Raw genomic sequence first — 27,413 nt, forward strand, 5'->3', positions numbered from 1 at the left:
CCCCAACAAGCTCTCACTGAGATACACAACCAGGCAGATATTAGTGTTATTCTGAACTCAACTGCATACTGAACTCACCAGGAAAGCAACCGTTTTCTCATATATAAAATGCAGTCCAGAGCAGCACAAGTCTCATGAGATTATAATTATTAAAAAAAAAAAAACTTTGTGGGGCCAGGCACGATGGCTCAGGGCCTCAATCCTGACAGTTCTATTAGTACATTCTTTATGGGCATAGAATGAGGTTATGGCAGAGCTACTGTAGTTGAGAGTTTTCTCTACTTTCTACACACAGAGACTCTGAGGTGAGAACCTCCTTTCAATTCTGACTTCCTCACTTACTGGTTGTGGGTTTTTGTTATGCCCAAACTTCATTTCTCTACAATAGTGCTTATTCTCATAAGAACCACTGAGAAACAGCATATAAGAACACATCTATGGCCCGGCGCGATAGCATAGTGGTTAAAGTCCTCGCCTTACAAGCCTGGGATTCCATATGGTTGCCGGTTCTAATCCCAGAAGCCCTGCTTCCCATCCAGCTCCCTGCTTGTGGCCTGGGAAAGCAGTCGAGGATGTCCCAAAGCCTTGGGACCCTGCACCCACATAGGAGATCCGAAAGAGCTCCTGGCTCCTGGCTTCAGATTGGCTCAGCTCCAGCCGTTGCGGTCACTTGGGGAGTGAAACATGGTATGGAAGATCTTCCTCTCTGTCTCTCATCCTCTCTGTGTATCTGCCTTTCCAATAAAAATAAATAAATATTAAAAAAGAACACATCTAAAGGATGGTGAAGTCCTTGAACAAACTATGTCTTGTCCTCAGTTTCCAATGGAACCAAGCACAGTTTAATATCTATTGAATGATCACTATGTCCAGACAAAGTCTAAGTGCTGAGTACATTACTTTTATTTGGAATACTTTGGCTACTACAAAAACTCTTGGATCAAGTCATATAAGTGTTAAAATGTTCTCCTCAATCCAGTAAAATAATTAAATATTTACAGCTATCTTTATACCTTCATCTTAAGGGAAATGCCTGTTTAGAAAAGGTGCCTGAAGTCTACTCCTTCTCCCATACAGTACAAACCTTTTGGCTCATATTTACTTGCACCTAGAAGATCTATCTTAATTAAGCACTTAGAGTTACTGGTAACTTAAGTGGTTAGCTATAAATGATCATTTTCTCCATAATAATTCAACCTTTTAAAAATAAACCAGCAGGAATTAATTCTAGACTCGATCAACTTTTATTGGTATGTTGGTAACTGCCAATAACAAGGTTTCCTGCAGGGAATTTCAAATCATTTGCATGTACCCATTGGCCTGTCGCATTACACAAGACAAATATTCACTGACAAATCAGGATATCCAAACAGCAATATTTTGTGAAGGCAGAAACAGCATTGAATTATTATTTACTAAAAAGTTATAATAAATGAGAAGAATATGAGATATAGCATGATTCTTATCTGGTTAAAATACCATGTGTTTTGCAGGTTCTGTAATAATCTACATTAAGGGTATCTCTAATAACATATATACTCAAGTTAAGTAAAAATAACAAAAAGAATGAAGCAATAGGCACAGGAACAGAGAATATTTGGAGAAGGACTTAAAGGGGAGAGTGATAGTGCTTTAGATTTTTTATTTTGCTTATTTCTATATTATTTAAATCATAACAAATACATTAGTAGTATTTATAAACACACAAATTATTATGTGATATAATATATAATTCAAATGTAAGTTGCAGTAGTATAACAGCACTATTGTAGTGTAATATACTATAGTACAACATAATCGTAATAAATAATTATCTTACTATTGAGGTTGAAGAATTTGTATTACTAATTGAGGTTTTAATTACTGTGTTTATTGCTATTATTGTAAGTAACATTAACAACTTAGTTTCAAAGACTATCCTCAAAGGCTTAACATTTCACATCAGCAAGTGGCATGAGTGGTAATACAGGAGAACTTCTGATATGCTTTAGGCTTTAGCACCTCTGGCTAAGGAACAGAGTTCTTATTGAGGCCATTTGGGGATTGAACAATTGGCCTCTCTGTTTCCTCATCCTCGTCACTCTTCCTCTAAAACAAATAAATAAATCTTAAAAATAAAAGTAACTTCCTAATAGAAAAATCATATTAAAATAATTATAATAATAATGGGAATCCACTGTTCAGCCTAACAGTTAGACAACCATGTCCCACATGGGGTATTTGTGGTCAAATCCTGGCATCAGCTCTCAACGACATCTTCCTGCCAAAACAGATGCCTGGTAAGGGTGATCACTTAAGTAATTGAGTTTTTGCCAACCCACAGTGAGGGGCATGGAGGGGAACTCGGTGGCATGATAGGCAATTGTTTAGTGAACCAGCAGGTGACTAGCTTTCTTTGTCTCTCTGCTTCCCAAACCATCAGTATCATCCTTGTCATGTCATCATCATCTTAGCAATTATATAAATAGATATTCTTTTAAAATAAGGCTGAAGGCGAAATCATTTAGCATGGCTGGAAACCCTCAAGAAGCCAATGACTTAAATAACCATTCAAGGTTTCAGAAGAAGTGAGAGACAGTGGAATACACTGTAGAAAGGTATTTGTTCCAGCTCACTCTTAGCATAGCCGCCTTTCTATCATTTGCAGAGCCCATAATTTTAAATAATTCACTGAAACCACAGCATGAACCTCAGTATTCTTTGTTGCAAAATGAATATCTGAATGCCCCTCCCTTATAGCATTGATATACATTTCAAATGTAGGTACAAATCTATAAGGATATTGAAAACTATAATTAAGGGATAATTGCTCCTTATCAAACTACTAATAAAAGCATAAGTGCGATGATAATATCTTTTTCACATTCTCATTATCACCTGGTGAAATGGACTAACATGGTTTCAAAAGTGACATTGATTAGTTTAATTTTCTAATACCCATCAGCACTCCTAAGAATATTAGTGGCCATTTGATGAGCATTTGCCCAATTTCCAACACACAGGGAATTATCAATGCACCTTAACTTCTTTGCGCTGTGACAATTTACTTTTTAACTAATCGCACAGCAAGGCTAAAGGTTTGAATCAGTTCAACCAACATTTATTTTCAATTTGAAAGTGAAAAGTGAATTGCTCTCTTGTTTTCTGGAACACAGAGTAATGATATCATGTTCAAAGCAAGCCAGATTATCTTGTAATATTTTACAAACTGCTTTTAAAATACAAACACAAAAAACTGATACTACCTAATTTAGATGAAAAGAGTAAAGCCCAAGCTGGAAACCCACAACAAAGGTAACTGGACTCTTGCTTGATCCACAATGGTCATAATATAATGGTCAAGAAATTTGGGAGAAAGCACAAAGATGACTCACATTATGTCCCGCTCTTTCTGATCCTGTACTCAAATGCTGTATTTATAGACAAAACTCTAAAGGCATCTTGGGTTGGATGTTCATTATCTTGTGCCTGTTGAGCCCTAAGGCATGGTGGGTTTACTGATGTGATACATCATTCTGAGTAGGTGCACAAAAGAATTCAGGCCAGACAGCAATACCAGGCAACAGGCACATTTCAACATGGCCAAACATAGACAATACTTCAGCTCATAAGTAGATGAAACTGCCCATGGACATATGTGAGGTTCATCTAATCAGGAATTCTGGTGGCCTCTGCAGGTTGCATGTCCCTGATGTGCTGTGATCGCTTGGAATGTACTGACCACTGCTCTGAGGTGATGGCCTAACCAGACTTGTGACTGTGTTACTGCAATCTTACAGAGTCAGTGGCTTCCACACCAGTGTGAGAATCTCCCAGCAACCCTCCCTGATGAATTTCAAGAGTTAAAATTTATGGACAGCCAGTCTCAATTTGAAGGGTTTGTTCCAGGCAGAGTGGTCTTGCAGTACTTGCTGCAGTCAATGTTCACTGCACACTGATGCTCCAGGCAACCTGGATGGGACCCCATGCAATCTTTGCCACTTAATCCTCCTCCAGAAATCATATACATGATATATATGCTATCATTATTTCCATTTTCCAGATGGTCTACTGAGACTCCCGAAAGTAAATACACTCACCCAAAGTTTCCTCTAATTCCTCTACTTCCTTCATGAATAGGATTCTTTGCGTTATTTATTGCACATTCTATACCAAAGCTACTGGACAAAATCCATCTCCATAGCACAGATAACTCAAGAGCATGCGAGTGAACAATGCCTTTGTCTTTTCTGAGTAAGTCTATTCAATGATCTGGAAAAGTTTCAATGTCTTCTTGGGAGTTGAAAATAAGCTAATGGATATGTTAAATTTTTTTTCAAAATTATATGGTAAAAATGTAGTTTGCTAATGTTTGGTTTCCATGTTATTATAAACATAAAGATGTCTTTGGTATTACTTCAATAAGTGATGATCAAACCAGTTTGAGAAAGAACATTGTTATTTTTATTTATTTATTTATTTATTCATTAATTACATTGCATTATGTGACACAGTTTCATAGGTACTGGGATTCTCCCCACCCCTCCCCAAACCCTCCCCCCAGGGTGGATTCCTCCAACTTGTTGCATAACCACAAGAACATTGTTATTTTTCAATTTCTCATGGTGAGTCCCTTGATCATGACCAAAGTGTTGCCGTAACTGAGATAAATTATCATTTTTCCTAAGCTTTTCATATTTTGAGATAAATTATTTATACAGTATCTGGTCAGAGGGAACAGTGGGTGAAATGTGAAGTAGCCAGTACAGATATAAAAATGTGAGAGTAATAATGAGTTGATGTCAAAAACAAAAAGGACAACTATGGGAACACTCAAGCAACATAGCCTACTGGGTGTCCAAAGGGGCACCAGTGGCCAGGATCAGCTGCACAATGAACTCTGGGATGGTAGGATAACTGTGAAAGAAGCCCTTTCACACCTTCTGAAACTATTTCTGAGGAACTGACATATTAATTCCTTCAAGTACAATATCAGAAACGCTAGAAAACTCACTTGCACATGTGAACCAAAAAGGCTAAAAACTTACTCAAAACCCAGCAGTAAGAATACATGCTTTCTTTTATGCTATTACGTCTATACTTTTTAAATGTTTTCAAATAGAATAATTTTTTTTTTAAATTTCCAAACCCAACAGTTTAAAGTTGGAAACTCAGGGTAGTTGAATCCTGATGATATTTTAAGTATGAAACATAGAGCAGACTAATAGAAGGCAGGTGCATTTGGGAAGCCTGCACACACTCCACTTAAAATAGGGCCTTTCAAGCTGCCTGATCAACAGCCAACACAGGGATCCTAGTAATGATGATAATAAATCCGTGAGCAGGGCAGGAACATGTTCTAAGAAGATGCCTGGAGCTGGTTGCCTGGCTTGTTCCTCCTGGTCCTGCTAAATCCTAGGATGCTTTATCAGCCCTCTGGGACCTCCAGCTATCTTTCTCCTGGAGCAGCCTCTTGATCTCTGATTCCCAAATGCTTTTTGACTTGCCCAATCAGTACAAGGAAACATGGGGAAAACAGTCATTTACCACTTCCACCAGATCAACCAAAAAATGGTTCTGGTGTACCTCAGTCCCCAAGGTGCAGTTTTCTACAAAAATGTTAATGGTGAAGATGTTACAACCAAATTCAGAAGCTAAGTTTTACTTCTTGGAATCCTGCTTGGCTGTGCTTTATACATTTTAGTGTTTGTGTAATGCTGGATGCTATGCTGTCTTTGTGCTATATAATAAATACGTTTTGAATGCAGTGTCTTGTTGCTTTCAGCTTTCAGACAAGATGAAATTCACTACTCTTGACATTATGGAGTTTACTTACTTAACTACATAACAAACCAATGAACACCCCTTATTTCTTAGAGACCCACATTTTAGAGATGAAAAGTCACTAACTTGCTCCATACAATGTGAGTTAGTTTTATATATGACACCTACTCCTGTGGCTCCATATTTGTCTTCTTACTACCACATCAAGTTACAAACAAGACCACTGAATGAATTGACTTCACTGTCATCATAAGCCATCAAAAATGACTAAGAGGTTATCTTAAGAACTGGCACGAAACTAGTTGTCTCCACATAAATTAATAGCTGTATAATTTCAAACAAGTATGTTGATTCATTTACATGTTCTAGGGTAAAAAGCTTACGTCGTCAGCTGTCTAAGTATCTAACGTTATAGATGTATAGGAATAAGCCTACTTACAGCATATTAATGTTTGAATCACATTCAGGTTTTCAAAGAGGAAGCAGTAATTCTACGTTGCCATTTAGTGGTAGGAAATATGTAAGGTGATTATACTTTAGCTATTTCCTATTATTTTAGTTGAAATGGCCTACATTTGTAAAGACTAGTCTAATATGTGATGGTTCAGATGTAAATAAAATTTGGGAGTGGAATAAAATGGTAAAGAAAAAATCCCATAATGAAGATAAGAGCTTATACCATACGGTCCTCAAAAATCAACCAAATCTCTTCTTGGAAAACTTTCAAAGTCCTTAAGAAGTGGATTTTTCAAAAAAAAAAAAAAAAGAGAATATTTCTCTTTTGCAATGTCAAAGAAAGCTTCTTGATTTTGTTATTTAATGTAAATGTATTCCACATTTGAATGTATGGCATTCCAATTTCTATTAAAAGGCACGAAGTGGAGTTCCACCTTCCCCCTCCCCCAGAAAATGCAATTATGGAGAATAGAAGAGCTTTTGAGTGAATTAGCTCAACGAGGAAAACCTTAAACAATCTTTCAGGAAAAAAGGAACTCTAACACCAGGTGACATCATAATTCTGAGGTTGATTCAGACACAAATATGTACAACTAAGATAGTGGGGTTTTTTTCCACTGTTTTTTCCCTTTGACAAAGATCACAAATAAATATCCAATATCCCAAAACACACGGATTTAATTATGCAAGCTGTAATAATGAAATCCTTTGAATTATTATAAATACCCAAACATTAAAAATGCACCAGTAACAAGAGAGGTGCTTTCTATCTGGGGTATTCTGAATTTAAACACAACCCACTAAGAATGGGTGATTGTCCTGAGGAAGCGCTGCTGACAGCCTTCAGCAGATCTGTTCAAATGGTGTATGGAAAAGGTAATAAGAGCTTCAGGAGTATATTTCAGCCCATATAATAAAGTAATTGTGAAAGTGTAATTGCAGTCTGGCTCCATACCATATTAGGATAAGGAATGAGATGGTCAGAAAATATGAGATTCACAGGATTATTTTGTAGCCATTCCTGCAATGACAGTCCCTTAGAATACGTACAATGTTCTCAGAAAAACAATTTTAAAATGTGCAGTGGTGTTTACCTTTAGAGAGCCATTATGATGAACCTGAATAAAATGAACTTTGATTATTTACCATTCTAAAAATATCCTCAACTTATGAACAGCTTCAGATGTAAAAACAGTTTTGAATAATGTCAAACAACGGAGAGAACTGAGTCCCATTGTTTATTTTTCAATGACACCTAGATGAAATATCTAAACATTTAAATATTTGCATGACTAACATCTCCATGTTAAAAGACTCATTCTTTTGGCTATTTCATGGACAATCACTAAAGACAAAAGTTATAAGTGACCACATTCTTCTGGCTATCAGTAGCTGCAGAAGCAAGACTAGACCAGAGGCGAGGCACACGGATCCCAGGCACAGACACATCCTCCACATAGGTGATGGAAGAGTGAGCACCGGGACAGGCACAGCTTCTCAGGAATCATGGTTAGATCCAACAGTCAGGTTGCCTATTTGATCCTCAATGCAAAGGTTATTACCACAGTCCGTGCATATACAAAGCATCCAGAGAAAGCTCATGGGAAATGTATAGCAGAAAAAACTTTAGCAAGCATCTCAAAATTTTCCGTACTAAAATTAAACTGATTTAAAAAAAAAACAGAGGTCATTTTTGAATTTTTTAAATCTATTTGTTTAACCGAAAAAGGCAGAGCTGCTGTTGCCCTGGCAAGGTCTGGGCCGGGCCACAGGCAGAAGCTTGAAGCTCATTCCAGGTTTCCTAACTGGCTGGCCAGGACCTAAGTGCTTGAGGCATCTCCTGCTGAGATGTAGCATGCACACAGCAGGAGCCAGAGCTGAGTTTCAACTGAGTCATTCTAACCGGGCGCAGACATCTTGATGCCAAAAGCCTGCCCCATCATTTAAATTCCTAATTTGATTTTTCTGTAAGCTTTTGGAAGCTAGCGTTGTTCCTGACACAAAGCAACCGTTCAAATATATTTAGTGATAGCCAATACCGTCAAGGTGCTGTATGCCAATGTCTGGATCAATGATAGAGCTTATATACAGGAGTGGGTCCACAAGATTGCATCACTAAATGACACTGCAGTCACCTTAGACTGTATAAGCACAGTCTATATTCGTACAAATCCCTAATATCCATTTTTCAGAGCAAGTTCCATCTTTAAGCAATGCATGACTGTATTTACAAGTACATAGGACCCAAGAATCTGAGAGAATCATGAAGTTTGTGCTCTTACACCCTTAGAAATACAGGATTTATAATCCAATATATGGAGTCTGCCTGTCTTTATCATTAGCGTTTTGTTTCACTTTTAGGAGAATCTTTGGAATAATGTATGTAAATTACACATTTATCCTGTTCATCCCCTCCTCCTCCTGTGCCATTTCAGATGAATGTAAAAAATATATTAAGGATGAGGAAATTGTCTTGATTTAGGTAAAGGCAATATGTAATATGTTTATCTTCTAAGATGAGTTTCCAGAAGATGAAAAAAAAATCTTGCCACTGAAACAGTTTCCTTTCTTTACACATGCCTGTTTTCAAAGAACCCATTTCAAAAAGAGATTCAGGCTTAAATGTTGTATGGATAGGTTAAGGGGGTGAGGGATGAAGAAGAGTCCAAACAAACCCATGACTGAATGGTGTCCTGTGGAGGGCAAGTAGCTTGGCATTTACTGGACAATCCTTTACATACACACATAGCCACTCACAGAGGGGTTTAGGCCCACCCAAGTGTGCCCTTTTGATGGAGTAAGCAGCACTGGGCTATGCCCTGAAACAGAAGCGCACTGCAGACAGACAGCAAGAGGGATGGGGGCGATCTGGCGAAAAGACATGGAAGAAAGGAATTTAAAGGGATCTTAAAGTCAATTATCTTAAAAGTGTGTCTCCCTCCAGAGGCAGGCAGGAAGGAATACATATCCAGGGGTTATGTTACAGGTCTCATTATGTCCTAACCTCCAAGTTAATACCCTACTCATTTGATTCCTCATGGTGCCTTTTTTTCCTTAGATTTTCCCAAATCCTTGCCAGGTTGGATTGTCGACTAACAGCTAACAAATTCAAACACGTTGACTTGACTGCCTGCGTCCATTCCTCACCACCACCAGTTTGTGGCAGAAACTAAAGAATTTTTCTTTCACCTACACAGGGGACATCTAATCTTTTTCTCCACCACCACCTCCTTTCAAAGTATAGAGCATAATATCACTCTGCCTACGGTAAGAGCAATGAGTGAGACCCAGCTAAAAATGTCTTTCAGTTGGGGCTCAGCGGCGTGGCCTAGTGGCTAAGGTCCTCGCCTTGATCCCATATGGCCGCTGGTTCTAGTCCCGGCAGCTCCACTTCCTCTCTGTCTCTCCTCCTCTCAGTATATCTGACTTTGTAATAAAAAATAAAATAAATCTTAAAAAAAATGTCTTTCAGTTTAGACTAACACCAAGTACCTTCCTTAGATTCTTTATCAAAAGGGAAAGACTTAGATTGAACAAAACATTCCATTCTCTATGGAAGAAACACCCTAGCAGAAGAATTCCTTCGAGGTCTCCAATCTAACTTTCAATAATTACAAAGACTACTATGTAATTTCCAGAATCTCAAACTCCCCGCTAGGTACCAAGAAGATCATAGCAAGATAGTGGAACTACAGAACATCATGATCTCTCTTCCCGGATACAGAGTTGACTCAGCTGTGATTTAGACTATCATATTTACAGTAAAATACACATGGGTGTGTTTTGCCACAGAATGCAGAATCTACGTATTTCTTAAAGATGAAATGTTAATATATGTGAACTTCTATAGATTGCAGAGGCATCTCAGTTCCCCCCCGGAAAACTTCTGAGGTAAAAAAAGTCCCTGTTATTCATTAGGGAATTTTTGTGGAAAACTTTGAGAATATTGCTATGTGACCTCTTGAGAGATTACAGATAATGTAGAAAAGTTCTGATAGAGACCTCTGAATATGCCTGCACTTTCAGTATCTCCAGGGAAATGGCTCCAGCTGCTCAGAGATAAAAACATCCTAGGATGCTCAAGAACCTTAAACAAATGCTCTGGGTTCCCTGTTTTGGTATTTGGAATTTCAGCCAACGTAAGACCCAAAACACATTTTCTCTGGCTAGTAACTCACAGATACAAAAGGTTGACTAGGTTTCACAAATTTGCTAATGCTATACATATCTATCACTGAGCAAGAAATTTCAGGAAAGCAATTACTATTGGCTTCAGTAAATATTGCATCAAATTATAACAGATGTTAACTCAACAAGTGTACTTCTAATACTACACACAAAGCATTCCTATGGATGCTAATGACTGCCTTATCCATGAAAGAAATAATCCACATGTACGTTATAATACTATGGCATGCTTTATGAAATTAGATTTTGACATAACTCAACCTTTTGGTGAAAGTAGATTATAATTCATCTGTAATTAAAAGTCACTGGAAAAAGAATCCATACTCAATTGTTCATTTTAACATGTGACCACCACCATGAATGTCCTCTCTGGCAAATTCTCATTGGGAATGAACATTTAATCCACTGGCTAACAATCGCAGCTTGAATTCCACTCGAACTTCCTCCAGCCCATTCTGTATTATGACAAGTGATTGCCCTAAACGCGGGCTTGATCTTTCCATTCCTCTCGTCCCTGAACTGTTCCTGATTCTCCCTACACTAGTTCTTCCCGGGAGGCCTTCTCCCTTGCCTTCACCACCACAGCAGGTTCCTGCTCAGACAGCAGGCATGTGATGACACACCTTCACTTAGTTCTTCATTTCCTGCTTTTTGCAGCCTTTCACTAAAATCTTTTTGCTGTCACTGGAGAGAACTTTTTACTCATGAAGAATCAGTATTGACATGTGGTGCAGAGAATGAGAATTTGGTTACTCACTGTATTTGCAGTTTAGCTCCAACTGGAAGGCGAGAGGGCAGGGGCAAGAGCCTAACTTAAAATGTTTAATAATAGCTCAATTAATAGGTATGCCAAAAAAAGTGTGCTCAATTAATAGGTATGCCAAAAAAGTGTGCTGTGGTCCTCACTGGCTATCACATTCCACATGAATACAGAATTCATGCCTCATTTGTCCTACTAGACAATTCCATGAACTTTTTCAAAATCCTGTAAGGATACATGTTACCATTTTTGACCAAAAGGAACATGCCTCTTAATGCCATTTTTATCACAATCTTTCTAAAGTACTCACATATATGTGCTTCTTATTTTGTGTTGCCTCACGTTATTTTGAAAAAGAAGTGGGAAGGTAAAAAAGAAAATTCAAGAACCTAAGAGTAATATTCCCTTTCCTTATTGTCCACTTATGAGGTCAAGTGAAATGCCATTTACTTTAAGAAGCAATGGAGATTCCTCTAGCTTCTTCCCATTCCTTCTCCTACTGTACTCCCAGCACACTGGCTGGATTGCATATCCTAGCAATAATGACACAGCTGCACGGTGACTCTGTGTGTTCCTCTCTTGATTAGCCATGTAGAGTCAGGGTCCAGGTCTTACTCATTTCTGTTCCTCTCTCTGCCCCTCTTAACACTCAGAATCAGGTTCCGCACCCAGCTGGTATGCAGTAAATGCCTTTTGAGTTCTAAAAATGAAATAAATGTGCTTTATTAATAAGCTCAATGCTTCTTAACAAGTGCTTTCCAGTTTTTAAAAGTCTACTTGTTAAGCTAAAATATTCTCATTTTCATCCCTGGGCAAATATTTGTATGAGGACTGCACTAGAGTTACCTGAAAATAAGAAGTTATAATGGAAACAGTGACACAGCCTTAAGTGAAGCAACTGAAATAAGAACTATTTTAATACTTTTACTGAAATGTTCTCTGCTTGATGAAGTTCATTACCAGAATATCATTTTTTAAAGTGAAATGCATTCAGCTGAGCACTTTTTTCATTTTGTAAATAGATTTTTCCTTGCCTGAGCTCTCAGTATAAAGTACAAAATAGTCTTCCATAACATTAGAAAAATGTCACCCATACATAAAGCTGAATTTTTAAAATAAAATGGATTTTTCTTTTTTAGCTTTTTAAAGGTACAGTAGTACTTTCATATAGCAATCACCCTGTATTGCTCATCATAATGAGGGGGAATCACCAACCTGCAAATTGGCATGCTCTAAAATCTGTTGAGATAACATATTAGTGCCCAGAACAAAGTCAAGTTCCCATGGGATCACCTAAAGCCATTAAGTCACCATCCCTTCTCCATAACCTCAATTATTATTATGGCTATATTTAGAATAATCCAGGCACTAATTTTTCCTTACCTGTTCAAAATGACATACAGAAATAGCTATGTGCCAAATTTGCAAACCACCAGGATACATATTTAATATAATGTTTATTTCTGTTCTTACAGGAATATGTTCCTGATCAGGCTAGGGCTACTGTGGCCAACATTATCTTAAGAAAGTTCTACTTCATTTTCCAATTGTTCAGCTATTGACTGCGTTTCAGACACCTCAATACGACACACGGGCCATCACCACCATGATATCTTGGCCAAGAAATGACAGCAAAAAAAGAATCTTTGACCTTTATGTTATTAACTGAGAAGTCATTTTTCCAAGCACTAAGCATTTGTGTATTTATTAACGTCATTTTACACTAAAAGGAAAATACAGTGTGTCCTGATTAGCTTTACCAAAACTCAAATACAATTCCACAGATCTCCTGTCATAGCATATCCTCTCTTGCCCAGATGCCAGTCTTTCCTAAAGATTGCAAGCTATACAAAGGCAATTGACCTCAATATTTTTTTCTCTAGCTTGCATTTTTAAATCACTATTCAAAGTACTCATTAGGGAAAAAAAAAAGGAAGATAAACACATTTCCTTTCGCAAGTGTCATTAGAAAAATATGTTCTGACATCATTTTCCCAACTTGTAACTGAAAAGAATTTACATCATCCAAGTATACTGTGCGTGCAGAGAGTAAAAGAAAGAAATCTCAAAATGGATTTTTGTTCTACTTTCAAACCCTGAGTCTAAGGGAACACAAGTGTTTCACTTCAGAAATGAATAAAAAATGACTTCAGTACACACACCTTTCTCCTTTTGGAAAAATTGCACATAAAAGAGCATTTTTTGGCACGGCTGACCTGCACAGATATGGAGCTAAGCAGAGTCATGAATTCACTCACTCTGATATGCACACATGATACGCAATTAAAATCTCCATTCACATTCCTGCCGGGTTGTCAATCACGAGAAAAGCCTTTTTGACAACATTCAGTGAAGCGTACCAACTAACCGCTCAACAGGAACTTAAACAGTAACAGCTTTTGTTACTAGCAAGAATGATTTTTTTTTTAAACCAAGATTGGGTTCAGTTTCTAAGAAATCATTATGCTCTGAAGTTTAAGGTCTTTCATCAAAAATGAAAAAGTGTCAAAAAGATTTTTCTATGGTGAGATATGTGATGTCATACCTAGAAAATATGAGATATGTAAAAAATTCTAAACCTTTTCAAACAAGGGCTGGGAGGAATCTTTTCAACTTTTTCCTGTTTAGAACAATGAACAATAATCTTATAAAGCAGTCTGCTTGGGGAGAAACCTGACATGTCTAATTCACTCTAAAGTTTTTACTGGAATTTTCCAACTTTTAAAATAGATCTGGACTCTAAGCTCATTTGAAAAGTGACCAGTTTATAAACCAATGAGAGAAGAACTGTTTTCATCACAAAACGAATATGCAGCATGCTAGAAATACTGCATGCATCAAACCTTTCAATTTATGGCACTCTACAGAAAATACTATGCACATAAAGTCTTTCTAGATGAACCCAGAAGGTACTCTGCTCATAACTTAGTTTCTGTAAAACGTCTAATCAAAGACTGTGCCCTTCATAAGAGCATATTAGTGTGCTTGAAAGCCATAAATCCATAAAACCAGGGCCCAGGAAAATTGAATACAGAATGCTGTTCATCTGCTGCTGTGTCTGTTTGGAGCAACTAACCTTGGATTACAAATTTGAAACAAGTTAATACTATCAGATATTGAAATATTTGTCTTCTTACTTAGCCTGCTCTGTAACCGAGAGAGCAGATGCACCCTGACCATTAACAGTCATGACAAATTGCCTTGCTAATGAACGTTACACACTGCAAGTGCCATAACTGATTAAACTACAATTTCCCACTACCAGATAGAGAGAGAGAGTTGGGGACTCCAGCAGTGGGGGACTCTGATAGTCTGCCAACAGGCCTTCAGGGCACAGTGCGATGTTTAGAGAAACATTCCGAATTCCATATGAACATATTCTGAAAGCCTATGTGTATACAACAGGTTTTTAAAGCACATTAGATAAAACAGCTTAGGTTGGAGCTGATGAGCCATGAAAAATAGATATGTTTTAACTGTTTGTTATCCTTATAAGTGTGTATTAAAGTGTATTCTCTCATGGCAGTTTCTTTTCTTTCTCCTTCCCTTCCTCCCCTCTAAAAAACATTGCGTGTACTTTGCATTTCACATAAAATCTTGCTTTTGTCAGTTCTTTTGTTGGTGCAAAATTGGCAGCAGTTCAAATTCAAAGTACTCCTATTCATTTGCTGACCAATGTCATTGTAGTTCACATCAGCCAGAGAGCTAAGCTCTAAAAAACATAAAAGACTTGCTTCACCACTGACGAATAATGTGTACATTTTTACAGAGCTTAAACCTTAATGCTTTCCCTGCAACGAACAATACAGTATATCTTATCATTCGTTTTTCACAAGCAGGCAGCTGCTGAAACGCTTGCCACTTCAAAATATCAATTGCTTGCCAGAGTTGTCCTCAACACACCCTGTCAAACTCATGTATATTGTGCAATGAAAATGGTGCAGGGCTGAAAGCTAGAAATTGTGTCAAATTCTGCTGTAATGGTATGATGTGCAAAGAACAATGTATGACAACCGTAGAGACTACAAACAATGGCACTGATGCCAGGGACTGCATAGATCACAACTGCGCCTGTACATATTTTATTGTAGGCATTATATATTTAAAGCATGACAAATGCACCATTGTACATTATGTGCTGCACAAATAGAAACTCCTCCCACTAGTTCGCCTTTTGCATTTCTCTTGATGACGGGAACACAGTGGAGTTTCATTTCTTATTATTCTCTTAAAACATTTAGGCTTCCCAAATGATAAAGGAAAAAAAAAAAAAAAAAACACCACCCCAGGTTATCAAATTGAGTAAAAGAAAACAGAAAACTGTAATACATGATGAGCAAAACGAGACCTTGTTCACTTTAACATTTGGGCTTCTCTCTGAGGACACAAAAGCAAGGATTACCTAAAACACTAACCAATGTTCCTCAGACGACCACACTATCACTCTGCCTAGAAACTGTTGTCTTCCTAACTTTGATGCAGATAAGTGCTGGCTTATTGATTTCCACAATTTTCCAGCAAAATGGAAATCCCACATGAATATGTTCTTTGTGTGTAGAAAATATGGCTTAAGAAGCTTTTACTCTTATTGCTTTGCTATGCCAAAATAACAATTAAGAAAATAATGTTTCACCACTGCATCAAGTCTCTAAACTCACACTGATGAACTCTTGTTTAGATTTTAAATATCCCTTCCCATGTCCTGATTCTTTCTGTTCACTTTGAACTACTCCGGTTACTGAAAAGTTGTTTTTCTTCTAAATACTTCCTTAGCTAACATGTAGAATCTGAAAACACTCTCACTTTGGTGCACACCTACTTAATTATGAAGGGGCTCAGGGTTGTAACAGTCTGACACTAATTCAGTCAATGACTGTGGAAATGGAAACATGTTTATCGGAGATTAGTATGAATGTATATTAATCTCTCCTATGACCCAGCTTAGGTTATAACACCTTTATCACACAAGTAGCTTGGAGTGGAATTAACGGACTGGAAGCTAAAGAAAATGAACAGACATGTTTTTAAGGTGTTAATAAATATTTTGGAAACAGAATAGGTGGTTGAGGTGCTTGGAGGTGCTGACCTTTGCTGTGTTGATTAGTGGGACAATGATGCATTATTAACACACAGCAGCTGTACCTGCACTGCTGCCATGAATATAATAGCCTTTTATAGCCATCAGGGGAGTGAGGTAGGAGGCCTTTATTAACCACTAGACATGATTAGCACATTATGTGAACTTTAGTAGGCAAATTATCTCTTACTGAAATATAATGTTGGTTATAACTAATTGTAAACATGATTTTTTAAAACTTCCCAGTAAAAACCCAAATGTTTTACTACCACTCCACTCACTACTGGCTGGTAATCCACCACGGAAGCATGTGCTACTGGGAGAAGCACTTACAGCAGCTGAATCTCCAAAGGCAGATTGTGTCACAGAAGTCTGACTCGAAAATTATGCAGCATTACAAGTTCAGGGACATTAGCATACATGCAAACTTTTTCTCCTTAATGAAGTAAAACTGCTCATGAGCTAGAAAATCTGCTTGGGGATTTTTCTTCCTTTTTATTTCTTTAAGCAGTTCTTAAAAGATTAGTTTTGCAGTACATTTTCGAGAGTTACCTTGAAAAATAACAGCATAATTTATTTCAAAAAGCTTAATTTTGGGAGAGGAAAGATTATCCCATTAGCCTTAGTAACTGAACGTGGCTCTGAGAGTCCATTATGAACAGTCTTTTATGCCCCAGCAGAAAGTCATTAACATAAAATAAATCATTAGCTTTGATATTAAGCTTCTACTATCTGCAAGTTTCTATGATTAATGCTCATGACTGCATCTGCCAAATGATAAAATATACTTTTTGTTAAAAGGTTATCCTTCCTCTTTATTATTAGCATTTCTCTTTATATAATTGTTACTGGCATTTTAGGCTGAGATGTATTGGCATAGAAAGAAAGCACTGATTTTACAATGGTATGCAGATGCCAATGCATACAACGTTCAACAATCGTATTGTAAATTAACCATTTCATCGAGTTAAAGGACAAGAAACTCAGGCAGCACACAGATACTCCTTCCGTGTGTCTGGATTATCTAAAAACCCCATTGGCCCATGCATTCATTAATCATGCAAAGAAGGCATAGACAGGCAACTTTGTGTCCCCAAGTGAGAAAGCACAGGGGCATTGCTCCTTTGAACACTTTGCCTTAACTTTTATCTTATCTTCTTACAGTGCAACAGCCCCCAACACCAGCATCTCTCCTTACATGCATGAAGTCTCAGGGTAGAGCAGAAAATGAGGCCTCCTGGGGGGATTATCAATATATGAAAGAGAGACAGATTACACAAGGTATCCACACATCCCCCATTTTCCCAAATTCACCTTTGACCCTCTGCAAAGGTTATCTCTTTCACTCTTCTCCCGGAAGAATCACTAGTCTCCCACTTTCAAAAAGACTTTTATTCTAGTAGGTTAGCAGAAACAGAAGAAATGAACTGAGAGTACAAGCTTTTGCTAAGATCTACCATTCTTTGAATTGTTGAACCCCTTTCACCACAAAATTTCAAAATAATTTACCTCTGTTGACTCCTTAATTCTCATAAGGCTTCCTTGATATATAAATAGCATTTATATATATAAATGCTATTCTCTACTGGATCCATGGAAGATGGGGACACGGTGCGTGAAAGGATTGAGTGCCAGAACTTTGATCAGAACCAAAACAACACTGGATTTTCTCAAAATGTGGGAAATAGGGGGGCAGGGAATCACATCCTCCCCTGGTAAGGTTTACTTAGCCAAGGGAAGAAGTCAACACAGATTGAAGGGCCCTGGGGTTTTATCTTCAATCTTCAACAGAAATGAGTCTATTCTTGAGAAAGGCCTATGCTTTTCCTCGAAATGACCTAGTTCTTTAGGTTAAAACATGTCCAATTAAGGCCCCTACATCCTGTAAGGCATCATTTCCAGTGAAACAGGACTCCACTGCTTAATTGAGTATGATAACCACACATCCCTGGTTGCCATGATTTCCTGTGCTGTGGTACACTTCGATGGCTTGTGACAATAAGGTAAATTCTCAGATACTTATGGCCAGATATATAGGCAGAATATATTGAGAAATATAAGAACACCATACACATATCCAAATCCATACTGACACACAAATGCACACACATACACATGATCTCTCTGGCCAGGTAACTCCCTGAGTGTGCTATCCAAGACTTTAATCAAAAGGTATCTTATGCAAAAGCTAATATTTCTACTCCTGTGAGTCAAATATAAGTAATTCGTAAGTCCCTATAGTGACTCAAAATACATAATATTTTACTATCCACTCACAAGGTTTCTTATCAAACCACTATGACCTTCATTTAATTAGCAGTCTTTTCTTGACTGTTTTGTAAAAGAACATAACACAAGTGTGAAAAATAATGAATATTCTTGATGAAAGAAGAATCATTTGATATGATCAAGTAAAATAAAAAAAGGACAAACAAAAAGCATTAATAATGAATTTGGCTCCATGACCTCTTGCGCAAAAAATATATTAACAGTAATTTTTTTTATGAGTGACATGGAACTGTAAAAATAGCTTTGCAAGTCAACTTCAAACAGTTCCATCAAGAAAGACAAACTCACACTAGGTCAAACTAAACAGATTTTTACTTTTACTAGAAAGCAGGAGTTTTCTGGCACTGCCCTCTCTCTCATCTTCTCTATTGCACCATCAACAGCCAAGCTCAAAGCAATGTAATGTTCCCATTTTCAAAATGAATGCTATAGGGAGAAATATGTTATAACCAGGAAAAGCTCATTCAGGTTAATGTGAATTCCTTGTCTCAGAGTATTATGGAGGAACTGCTATAATTAACAGTCTGTTGGCACTTCCATTATAAACCACATTTCTAAGCAGTTTATAACTCAACTGTTTTTAATGAGAAATCACTCTTCAGGATGAAATTTGGCATGCATGCCTTAATACCAAATTTTTCAAATTCATTAGGGTATATGTAAGCTGCATTAGCTCAGAATTTGGGTTTCCTAGCAGTCTCTTTAACATATTTTAGCATCAACCAAGAGGGACCACAGATTATTGATCCAGAAAAGTGTGTGTGTGTGTGTGTGTGTGTGTGTGTGTGTGTGTATATATATATATATATATATATATATATATATATATATATTCTGATGAGAACACATTGAGGCAAGCATTTGCCATTGCAGTTAAGATGCAACTTGTGACACTACATTCCATATCAGACTTCCTAAGTTCGAGTCCCGGCTCTGCTCCTAATTCTAGCTTCCCACTAAAACCACTCAGGGAGGCAGCAGGTGCTGGCTCAAGTAGTTGGGTCTCTGCCCCAATATGGGAGATTCACATTGAGTTAACAGATGCCGGCTTCGGCCTGGCAGATGCGCCTATCCAGGGAGTAGACATGCAGATAAGACTCTCTCTCTCTCTCTCTTCCTCTCCGTCTTTTAAATACATAGATAAATAATACATAAATAAATTTTGTTAAAGATTTATTATTATTGGAAAGCCGGATATACGGAGAGGAGGAGAGACAGAGAGGAAGATCTTCCATCCGATGTTTCACTCCCCAAGTGAGCCGCTACAGGCCGGGGCACGCCGATCCGAAGCCGGGAACCAGGAACCTCTTCCGGGTCTCCCACGTGGGTGCAGGGTCCCAAAGCTTTGGGTCATCCTCGACTGCTTTCCCAGGCCACAAGCAGGGAGCTGGATGGGAAGTAGGGAGCTGCCGGGATTAGAACCGGCGCCCATATGGGATCCCGGGCGCGTTCAAGGTGAGGGCCTTAGCCGCTAGGCCATGCTGCCGGGCCCGCTTCTAAATAAATTTAAGAGAAAAATATATCTACAGCTCCAAAGTGGAAGTAACTGAAAAAAATATATAGCATCTTTAAAGTGGACAAAATTAACATCTCATAAACACAGATTTTAAACAAACAAGGAAGCATTTGAACACCTAAGTGCTTCAGTAGAAGCTTCCTGCAAGCCAGAGCTATAATGTTGATCATCAGGCCACTGTATTTAATAACTATGGCATACTACAATCTTCTTGCCTTCAGGAAGTATAAATACTAGGAGTCTGCATTTGGATGTACACAGTGCAAGGCCTTTTAAAGATCTATTTTATTTGTTTGAAAGTTAAAGTTACAAAGCAAGAGGGACAGGCAGAGTGAAGAAAAGAGACTATCTATCTGCTGGTTCACTCCCGAAGTGGCAGCAATAGACAGTTTTGGGCTAGACTGAAACCAGGAGCCAGTGAGCTGCTTTGAATTCTCTGAAGTATGTGCATACAAAGGTCCTCATAATTGAGTCATCATCTGCTGCTTTTCTAGGCATGTTAGCAGGGGGATGGATTGGAAGTAGAGCAGTTGGGACTCGAACTGTGCTCATAAGGATACCAGTGCTGCAAGCAGAGGCTTTATGTACTATACCACACCACTGCCACTGATCTCCTATAGTATAAGTTTTGTCAAAAACAACAACTAATAATATCAGACGTAATTGTTAATAACATGTAATGAACTGAAGACAATTATGTTTTCCTATCATTTGAGCATAATATTAAACATTCTTAGTATTTCCCAGCAATCTTCAGATTCACATTTAGATAGCTATAATAAAGTATAGGACACTAAGTTACCTGATTTCAAGAAGTCTAGTATTTTCTGCTTGGCCTGCTTGGCCAACTCTTCCAAATTTCACTCACAGGTGTTTATTCAACTGAGAATACATAAGCAAGCCAGACTGTTAACTTCCTATAAGTGTAATAACCCATCTTGCTTAGTGTATGCCAATAAAGGACCCCAATTTCATTGTCATACAATTTTGGAATCTAAACATTGTTCATTATGTTTATGGGACATATCCCTGAATTCTGAACACGTTGTATCACGTAGGGCAATTGGGGAAGGGACCATGGTTTGGAAATCTCGACCATGGTGTTTATTCTATCTTCCATACATCTAAGTTTCCTTCATCTAGTATTGTGGGGTTCTATGTTAGTCATTCACATACTAAAAGCAGGAAAGGGTAACAGCATCATCCAGGATCCCGGGAGGGGAAAATGGGCCTGTGGGCTGGGAGAGTCCAACAAACCAGGTCCGGGTGACGGGAAAAAGAGGGGACAGGAATACATAATTAAGATGATTACTGCACAACAGTGAGAGATGTGACTGTGCAAGGGAAGGAGAGCCCAGATCAGAAGGTGCAGTTCTCCTAGTTTTCTTAGGGTTTGATTGGGGAGGAGAGTAGCAAGAGTAAGCGTGGCCAGGAAGAATGGAGTTGATTGTGAAGGGACATGAAGGTGTGAAGTCCCGAACACACAGAAGGCTCAGCTGGCTTCATTAGGAGATTGGAAGGTCATAAGTAATTGGAGATGCAGCCCATGGGTCTTTCCAAAATTTTTTATTGACCTAGCAAAGGGTTACAGAGTGCTAGAATAAATCATTCAAGGTCCTAGATTCCAGCAGCTCCACTCCAATTTTTAGGTTATTCTTCTCTTTGAGTCCACCTCACACACAGGTATACACACAAATATGATTACTAAGACTTGCCTCATACAATAAAACCAACAATGGGGAACCAGATGCGAACTCTGGAGACCACTGTTAACCTTGAAAATGTTCTGCCTTCTTTAGTTTTATTGCTTTCTATTGTTCTTGATCCTCTGGCAACCTCATTATGTAAAAAACAAATCTAGAACAAGCATTCAATTATATTTAACTATTAGTTAAGTTTTTCTAACTAAGCAAAATGTCAAACTTCTTAAATTCATCATTAGGCAATTTTTAAGATACACGAGAAACTTTGAGAACACTAAACATACATATGCTATGTTAAAAATAACATCAGATCACACGAAGCTCAAAACTGTATTTTTTTTTGCATAAACATTTAGGACTAGAATTTGTGACACCAAAATGTCCCACAAAGTCAAGACAGCTACATGTGGAGGTTTCATATTATACCTGATTTAGTGGCCAAGACATATGGTGGTGCTATGCTCTTCCCTGCCTATAAATTTGTTTAAGGCCTTCAAGCCTCTAGGAGGTGCCAACCCATAAAACTCAGGGGAGTTTTAATTATACAAATGATGTACAGTATGATTTTCCCATAGTCTTGGAAATTATAGAGAGTTATGGAGGTGCATAGAGAACTAATCAAGCATGATGTCCTAAAGTGCTTATAACTTGCCCCTTCCTCTCCTTCTCTCTACCCCTTACTCCCATTCTCTTCCTGTTCCTTACATTTATAAATCAAAAATATGAATGATTCCATTTTAATATGCTTGCAAGTCCTGCACTTGAGATGTGATGAGTTTTGCCACATTATTGCACTCCGAAAAAGCAAATCTGCTCAAAAGAGAGTCTGCAGGCACTATAATGAACCTTCTTTTCTCTAAAGTTATCAAACGTCCAATGTTTGCTGTCATTTTCAAACAGAGCTGATTACAAATGAGCCCCTCCTCCTGTGTTTATAAGGAAAGAAAATATATGGTGTCCTTCCTTATTTCAATGACAAAAGTCCAATATTCCAAATGCCCATTATCCTGTCTCCGTATATAACTCGTCTTAAGCATGGATTTGTGTTTTGGACTCCGTTGTTTCTAAAGATTCAGGACATGATTCCACAAAAGCAACTGCTGAGAACAGTAGAGCCCATTATTCCCCCTCCCACTGCTAGCCAAGGTCAGCGTCCCTGTCATTAGCCATGTCATATCATAATTGTATTACTACTCCTTATGTGGGCAGATACTGAGCAAGAACTGAACACATCACATCATCGTAAAAAGGAAAGAGTACCACATCTTTGTCCTATTTTAGCATAAAGTCAGTGAAAACAATCTTTAGAAATGACGCTGCAGTGCAAAGCTGCGAGGGGCTGTTATTACTCTGTTGGTATATATTTAAACTGACGATCTGACATCTTCCACCAGAACAAAAAAATGCCACTCTATTTTACTCCTGAATTCCGATTGTGAGCTCATTTAATCCAATTTCTTTTGGTAACATTCAGTTCAATTAAGGGACACAACGTTACTTAAAATAGTCTAATTAGATGAGGCTCCACTAGGATACCCATCTTTCAGTGTCTGAAACATAACCAAGAAGTGAACACTGTTCCTTCCAGCCTGTGTGTTTCTGTCCAGTCTGGAAGCTGCGCTGCTATTTCAAAGGCTGACCTATATACACCACCATGCCATCCGTTCTGGCTATTTGTAAAAGAGATGCCTCACACAGTGGCCATAACCAATATCATTTGCATTGTTCCCACAGTGGGCTACATAAAAATGGAGGTCAGTTTACTTAGTGGTGTGTTCATAATGTAACATGTGCTTACAAAGGAACAATGTTAGAGTAAGCTGCTTCCAAAAACACAGTTGTGTATTAACTGAAATGTTTTGGCAATCTGCAGAGCTATAGTGCTGGGAAGTGTCTGCAGAACAAAACAATCACGTTTTAGTTTAGAAAAGCTGCAGAAAGAGGATATTCATTTTCTCAATTAGGATCTCCTCTGACGTTGAAAAAAATATCACTGGGAAACTATAGTTACAGTCTCATGGTACTGAAACATTGAAAGATACTGGTGCCACTGGGAGTGAGCCCACCAACTTTAGGAGAGTGTTGACAGGTCTAAAATAAAGATAATTAGTAACTTACGATCTTATCACCCCATGTAAAACAAATGGGCTGGCAAAGTGACTGCTCTTTGTGATAAACTACATACTCATCACACCTCTGAAGCAGCCAAGCCTCACTCTGCAGTCCTCTGTTTCCGGGAAGTTTGGGGGAACTTCTTTTTACTAAATGGAGGTCTTGATTTCTTCCTACATCTTTTCCAAACTTCTCCCTTCCTTCTCTCTCCCTACCAAACCATTTGTGTCAACAAGAACATGAGTGCTGGCTGACTACCCTCTAAGCAACTAAAACAGTGGGACAGGCCAGAGATTTTTTTCCCATGCTGATCCTGCTGGTGTAGAAGACACAAGTGTCAGTGTCTGAGTTTTGTGGGGCCCAGAAACATTTAATGTAACCCGAGATCAGTGACAAATATATTTGATGGACTGCTATACACAGGGTTGGGCAAGAGAAGGGGTCCCGGGAGAAACATTTCCATAAAGTCTTTTGCTACTATTAGAAGCATGTCTTATGACTTTGCATTTTTAAAATCCATTATTCCCTGGGTAAGTTAAATAGAGGACTTGCAACTAGTCTATAGAAAGGGTGGTTCATTTGCATTTAAAAAGAACAGTTTGCTTCTTCTACTTGGGATGACTTAAAAGGAACTTCAATAAGATAGTAAAGAAATTCTGAGGACTTTCTAAATTAATTTATTCAATTCGCAGCACAACCCACTAACATTATTTAAAGCACTTAATTGGAAAATGATTTAATATATTGAAGTAATTCCTGATTTTCCAAAGCATTTAACTTTTAAATTAGATCTGACCCTACAATCCCAAGAATGACAAGTGAAACATGTATCCAACCCATTAGCTTCTGTTTGGAGCTTAACATCGCTGATAAACTTAATAAGATTTGTCCAGTTTCATTGCCAAAACGGTTCTGATCGTCTGCTTGTGGTACCTACTGTTGGTATCCTTTACTCTTTAAGACAGAGCTGACATTTTTTTTTATTAGTAATAGTGGTGGTAATAGCATTCCTGTGACAAGCAGAGGAAAGGGGAACAAACACTCAATCCTTGTATGTGGAAGCAACACAGATTGGAGAGTGCAAGAACTGCTACCAGCAAACAATGAAACTTCAACACATACACTCCTCCGCGCTTGCCAAAGTCCCCCGGTAGCTTTCCACTGGCCCCTCGCGGAAGACTGCTCCGTGATGAATGCCTTTCTGCCTTGCCTAGCAGGAGATCTCCTTCTTTCCAACTCGCCTGAGCATCACCAGCGCTCAGCACAGCCTTTCCAGCGGGTCGCACACGACTGATTCCCCGCGGAGTGGATGTTTGTGTGGGGTTCACTACACTCACCGCTGTGTGTGCACGCGCGAGTGCGTCCCGAGTGACCGAAACTCGGAGCTGCGACTCTGTCGCGTGCTGGAGACGCAGCCAGCTAAATACCTCCATACCGCGTAAAAGGAAAAAGAAGAAAAAAGCTCTTCGGAGGGGGTGACCCGATGATTCCCCCCACCCCCGGGGGATTCACAGAGGGAGCGACCCGCAAGTGCCTGCAGGGTTCTGAGGATCTGGCGGGTTCATCACCTAGCCGGTCCCGCCGCGTTTCAGAGTACTCAGTTCTCTGCAGCAAAGGTGACCTGGCAGGACGCTTAGACGCATCCAGCAAGCCCAAGGCTGGGACAGCGGTGGCCCCTGGGCTGCCTTAGGGGCCTCTACCTTCGTGTCCTCACTCTTCAGGCTGGAAGTTAAAAGGAACCTCTCACTGTCTACGCCGGACGCGGTCCCGGCTCCGCAGTAACCAGGGCTGGCATTCCTCCACCGGGTCACGGCCGATCTTCCTGCCCCAGGGTCCCTGCCGTCCTAAGGCCCGGAGTCAGCGAACCGCGTGGGTACAGCGCAACCTGGAATCCCTCTTCAGCCCTGTACTCGGTGCTGGAACTTTGAACCTAAATACGACCCATTAGCCAAAGTGGCAACAAACTTGTAATTTCCACGCGCACGTCCAAACGGGGATCTCAAACTACGCTTCGGGTGGCCCAACTCGGGGCTCAGATGCCCAACTGGTCAGAGAAAGCAATAGTTCCGGGGGGCGATCTTTACAGCGCAGGGGGAGAGGGGGCGGAGGCTGGGACCCTTTCAGGTTCTGGCACCCCGACTCCAGCTGCTCCCAAGCAACTCGCACTGGGCAGGAAAACCGGTGCCACGAGCCCCCAGCTTCGCGCTACACAGGGAAGGAGGCAGAGCGGGAACTGGGAGGCACACAGAATTCTCTTACTGTGCCTCGGTTCCGGGACCCCAGACACACCCCCAAAGCATTCCGTGGCTTACCGCTATTTATTTAAATAAATAACCTTCCCAAATCAAACCTAGACTGGGATCCTAAGTCGCGAACAGCAGGAAGGAAAGAATCCGAGCAAATCGTGTCACTTTCCGCACCACCGCAGTGTTTGCCAAACCCTCAGATCTGTTCCATAATATTTACTCCCCACGCGCACGCAGGGCTGCAGTGGTCTGCGAGCCGAGCGCGCCCGGATCGGCCTCCGCCGCGCCGGCCCGGTCCGCCGCACCGGGCCCGTTCACTGAGCCAGCCGGCCGCCCCCCTCCCGGGACCGAGCAGCCAGACACAGTGGAAACAAAAGCAGAGCGTTCACCTTGTTGCAATAGTAGGGGTCCAGGCAGGGAGAAGGTCCCAGACAAGGCGCGTCGGGCGCAGCTGCGGGCTGGGCTGGAGGTGGATAAAATCTTACGTCCATTTCACTCTTACATCAAGTAACTCCTTTTCTTCTCCTTTTTGAAAAAAAAAAAAGTGTTCAGCAAAACAAGCTTAGACGGAACAGAGAGAGGTGTCTGGGCTCAGGAGTAAAAGAAACACCTTCCTTCCCTCACATCCGTTTGTGGTTTGTTTAAGAAGAAGAGGAGAAAAAAAAAAAAAGAAAAAAGAAAAAAAAGAGGGGGGAAAAAGCGCTCAACTCTCCCCCAAGCAGCGGCGCGCACCCGTCGGCGCCGAGCGCGCAGCCTGCTCCGCCGCCTCCCGGCCCCGCCGCCGCTGCCGGGCAGGTAACTTCATGCGCTCATTGTCCCCCGCCCCCCCATCCCCGCCTCCCGCGCCCCGTGCCGCCTGGTCCACGAGCGCGGGCTCTAGGTACTGGGCGTTTTATTGGAGACTCTGAGTTGTTCTGCTTTGAGTTTATTTTCTCCACCTTGGAGGCCCGGGATTGGAGACGGGGTGAGGGGTGGGGTGGTGGTGGTGGTGGGGGAAACTCAAGAGAGGGACAGGGCAGGAGGGGGGCGACGAGAGCCCCAGGTCGGGCGGGGTGGGGTGCGCGCGGGACGCGGGCTGTTGGCCGCCCAATGGCTGCGGCTCGGAGTCGGGGCTGGAGGAGGGAAGAGTGGAGGAGGAGGTGGAGGAAGAGGCGGCGGCTGGAGGTGGAGAGCTCGACCCGGCCCAGGCAGGGGCGGTGGGACTCCGGGGAGCCTGCCCGGTGCGGGAGCCTCGCTCCTCCGGGCCGGTGCGATGCACACAAAGGGGCTTTGCGAAGCCAGAGCCCTGGGCTGCCTGCGGGCG

General features: G+C 40.1%; 1 protein-coding gene across 4 annotated transcripts in view; it reads right to left on the reverse strand.

Moving 5' to 3' along the window:
- Window positions 1-27,082, reverse strand: part of TOX (thymocyte selection associated high mobility group box) — a 316,397-nt gene extending 289,315 nt beyond the window's left edge. The window contains exons 1-2 of one of the 4 annotated variants that reach the window (XM_058668651.1): window positions 26,995-27,082; window positions 26,500-26,635 (exon numbers count right to left, since the gene is read on the reverse strand). In XM_058668651.1, the coding sequence (XP_058524634.1) occupies window positions 26,500-26,601 (102 nt within the window). In that variant the 5' untranslated portion in view covers window positions 26,602-26,635; window positions 26,995-27,082. The other 3 variants (XM_058668652.1, XM_058668653.1, XM_004588004.3) reach the window with 3 other exon arrangements.
- Window positions 27,083-27,413: the final 331 nt, after the last annotated feature.

This window comes from Ochotona princeps, chromosome 9 (assembly GCF_030435755.1).
Source record: "Ochotona princeps isolate mOchPri1 chromosome 9, mOchPri1.hap1, whole genome shotgun sequence".
NCBI classification, from domain to species: domain Eukaryota; kingdom Metazoa; phylum Chordata; class Mammalia; order Lagomorpha; family Ochotonidae; genus Ochotona; species Ochotona princeps.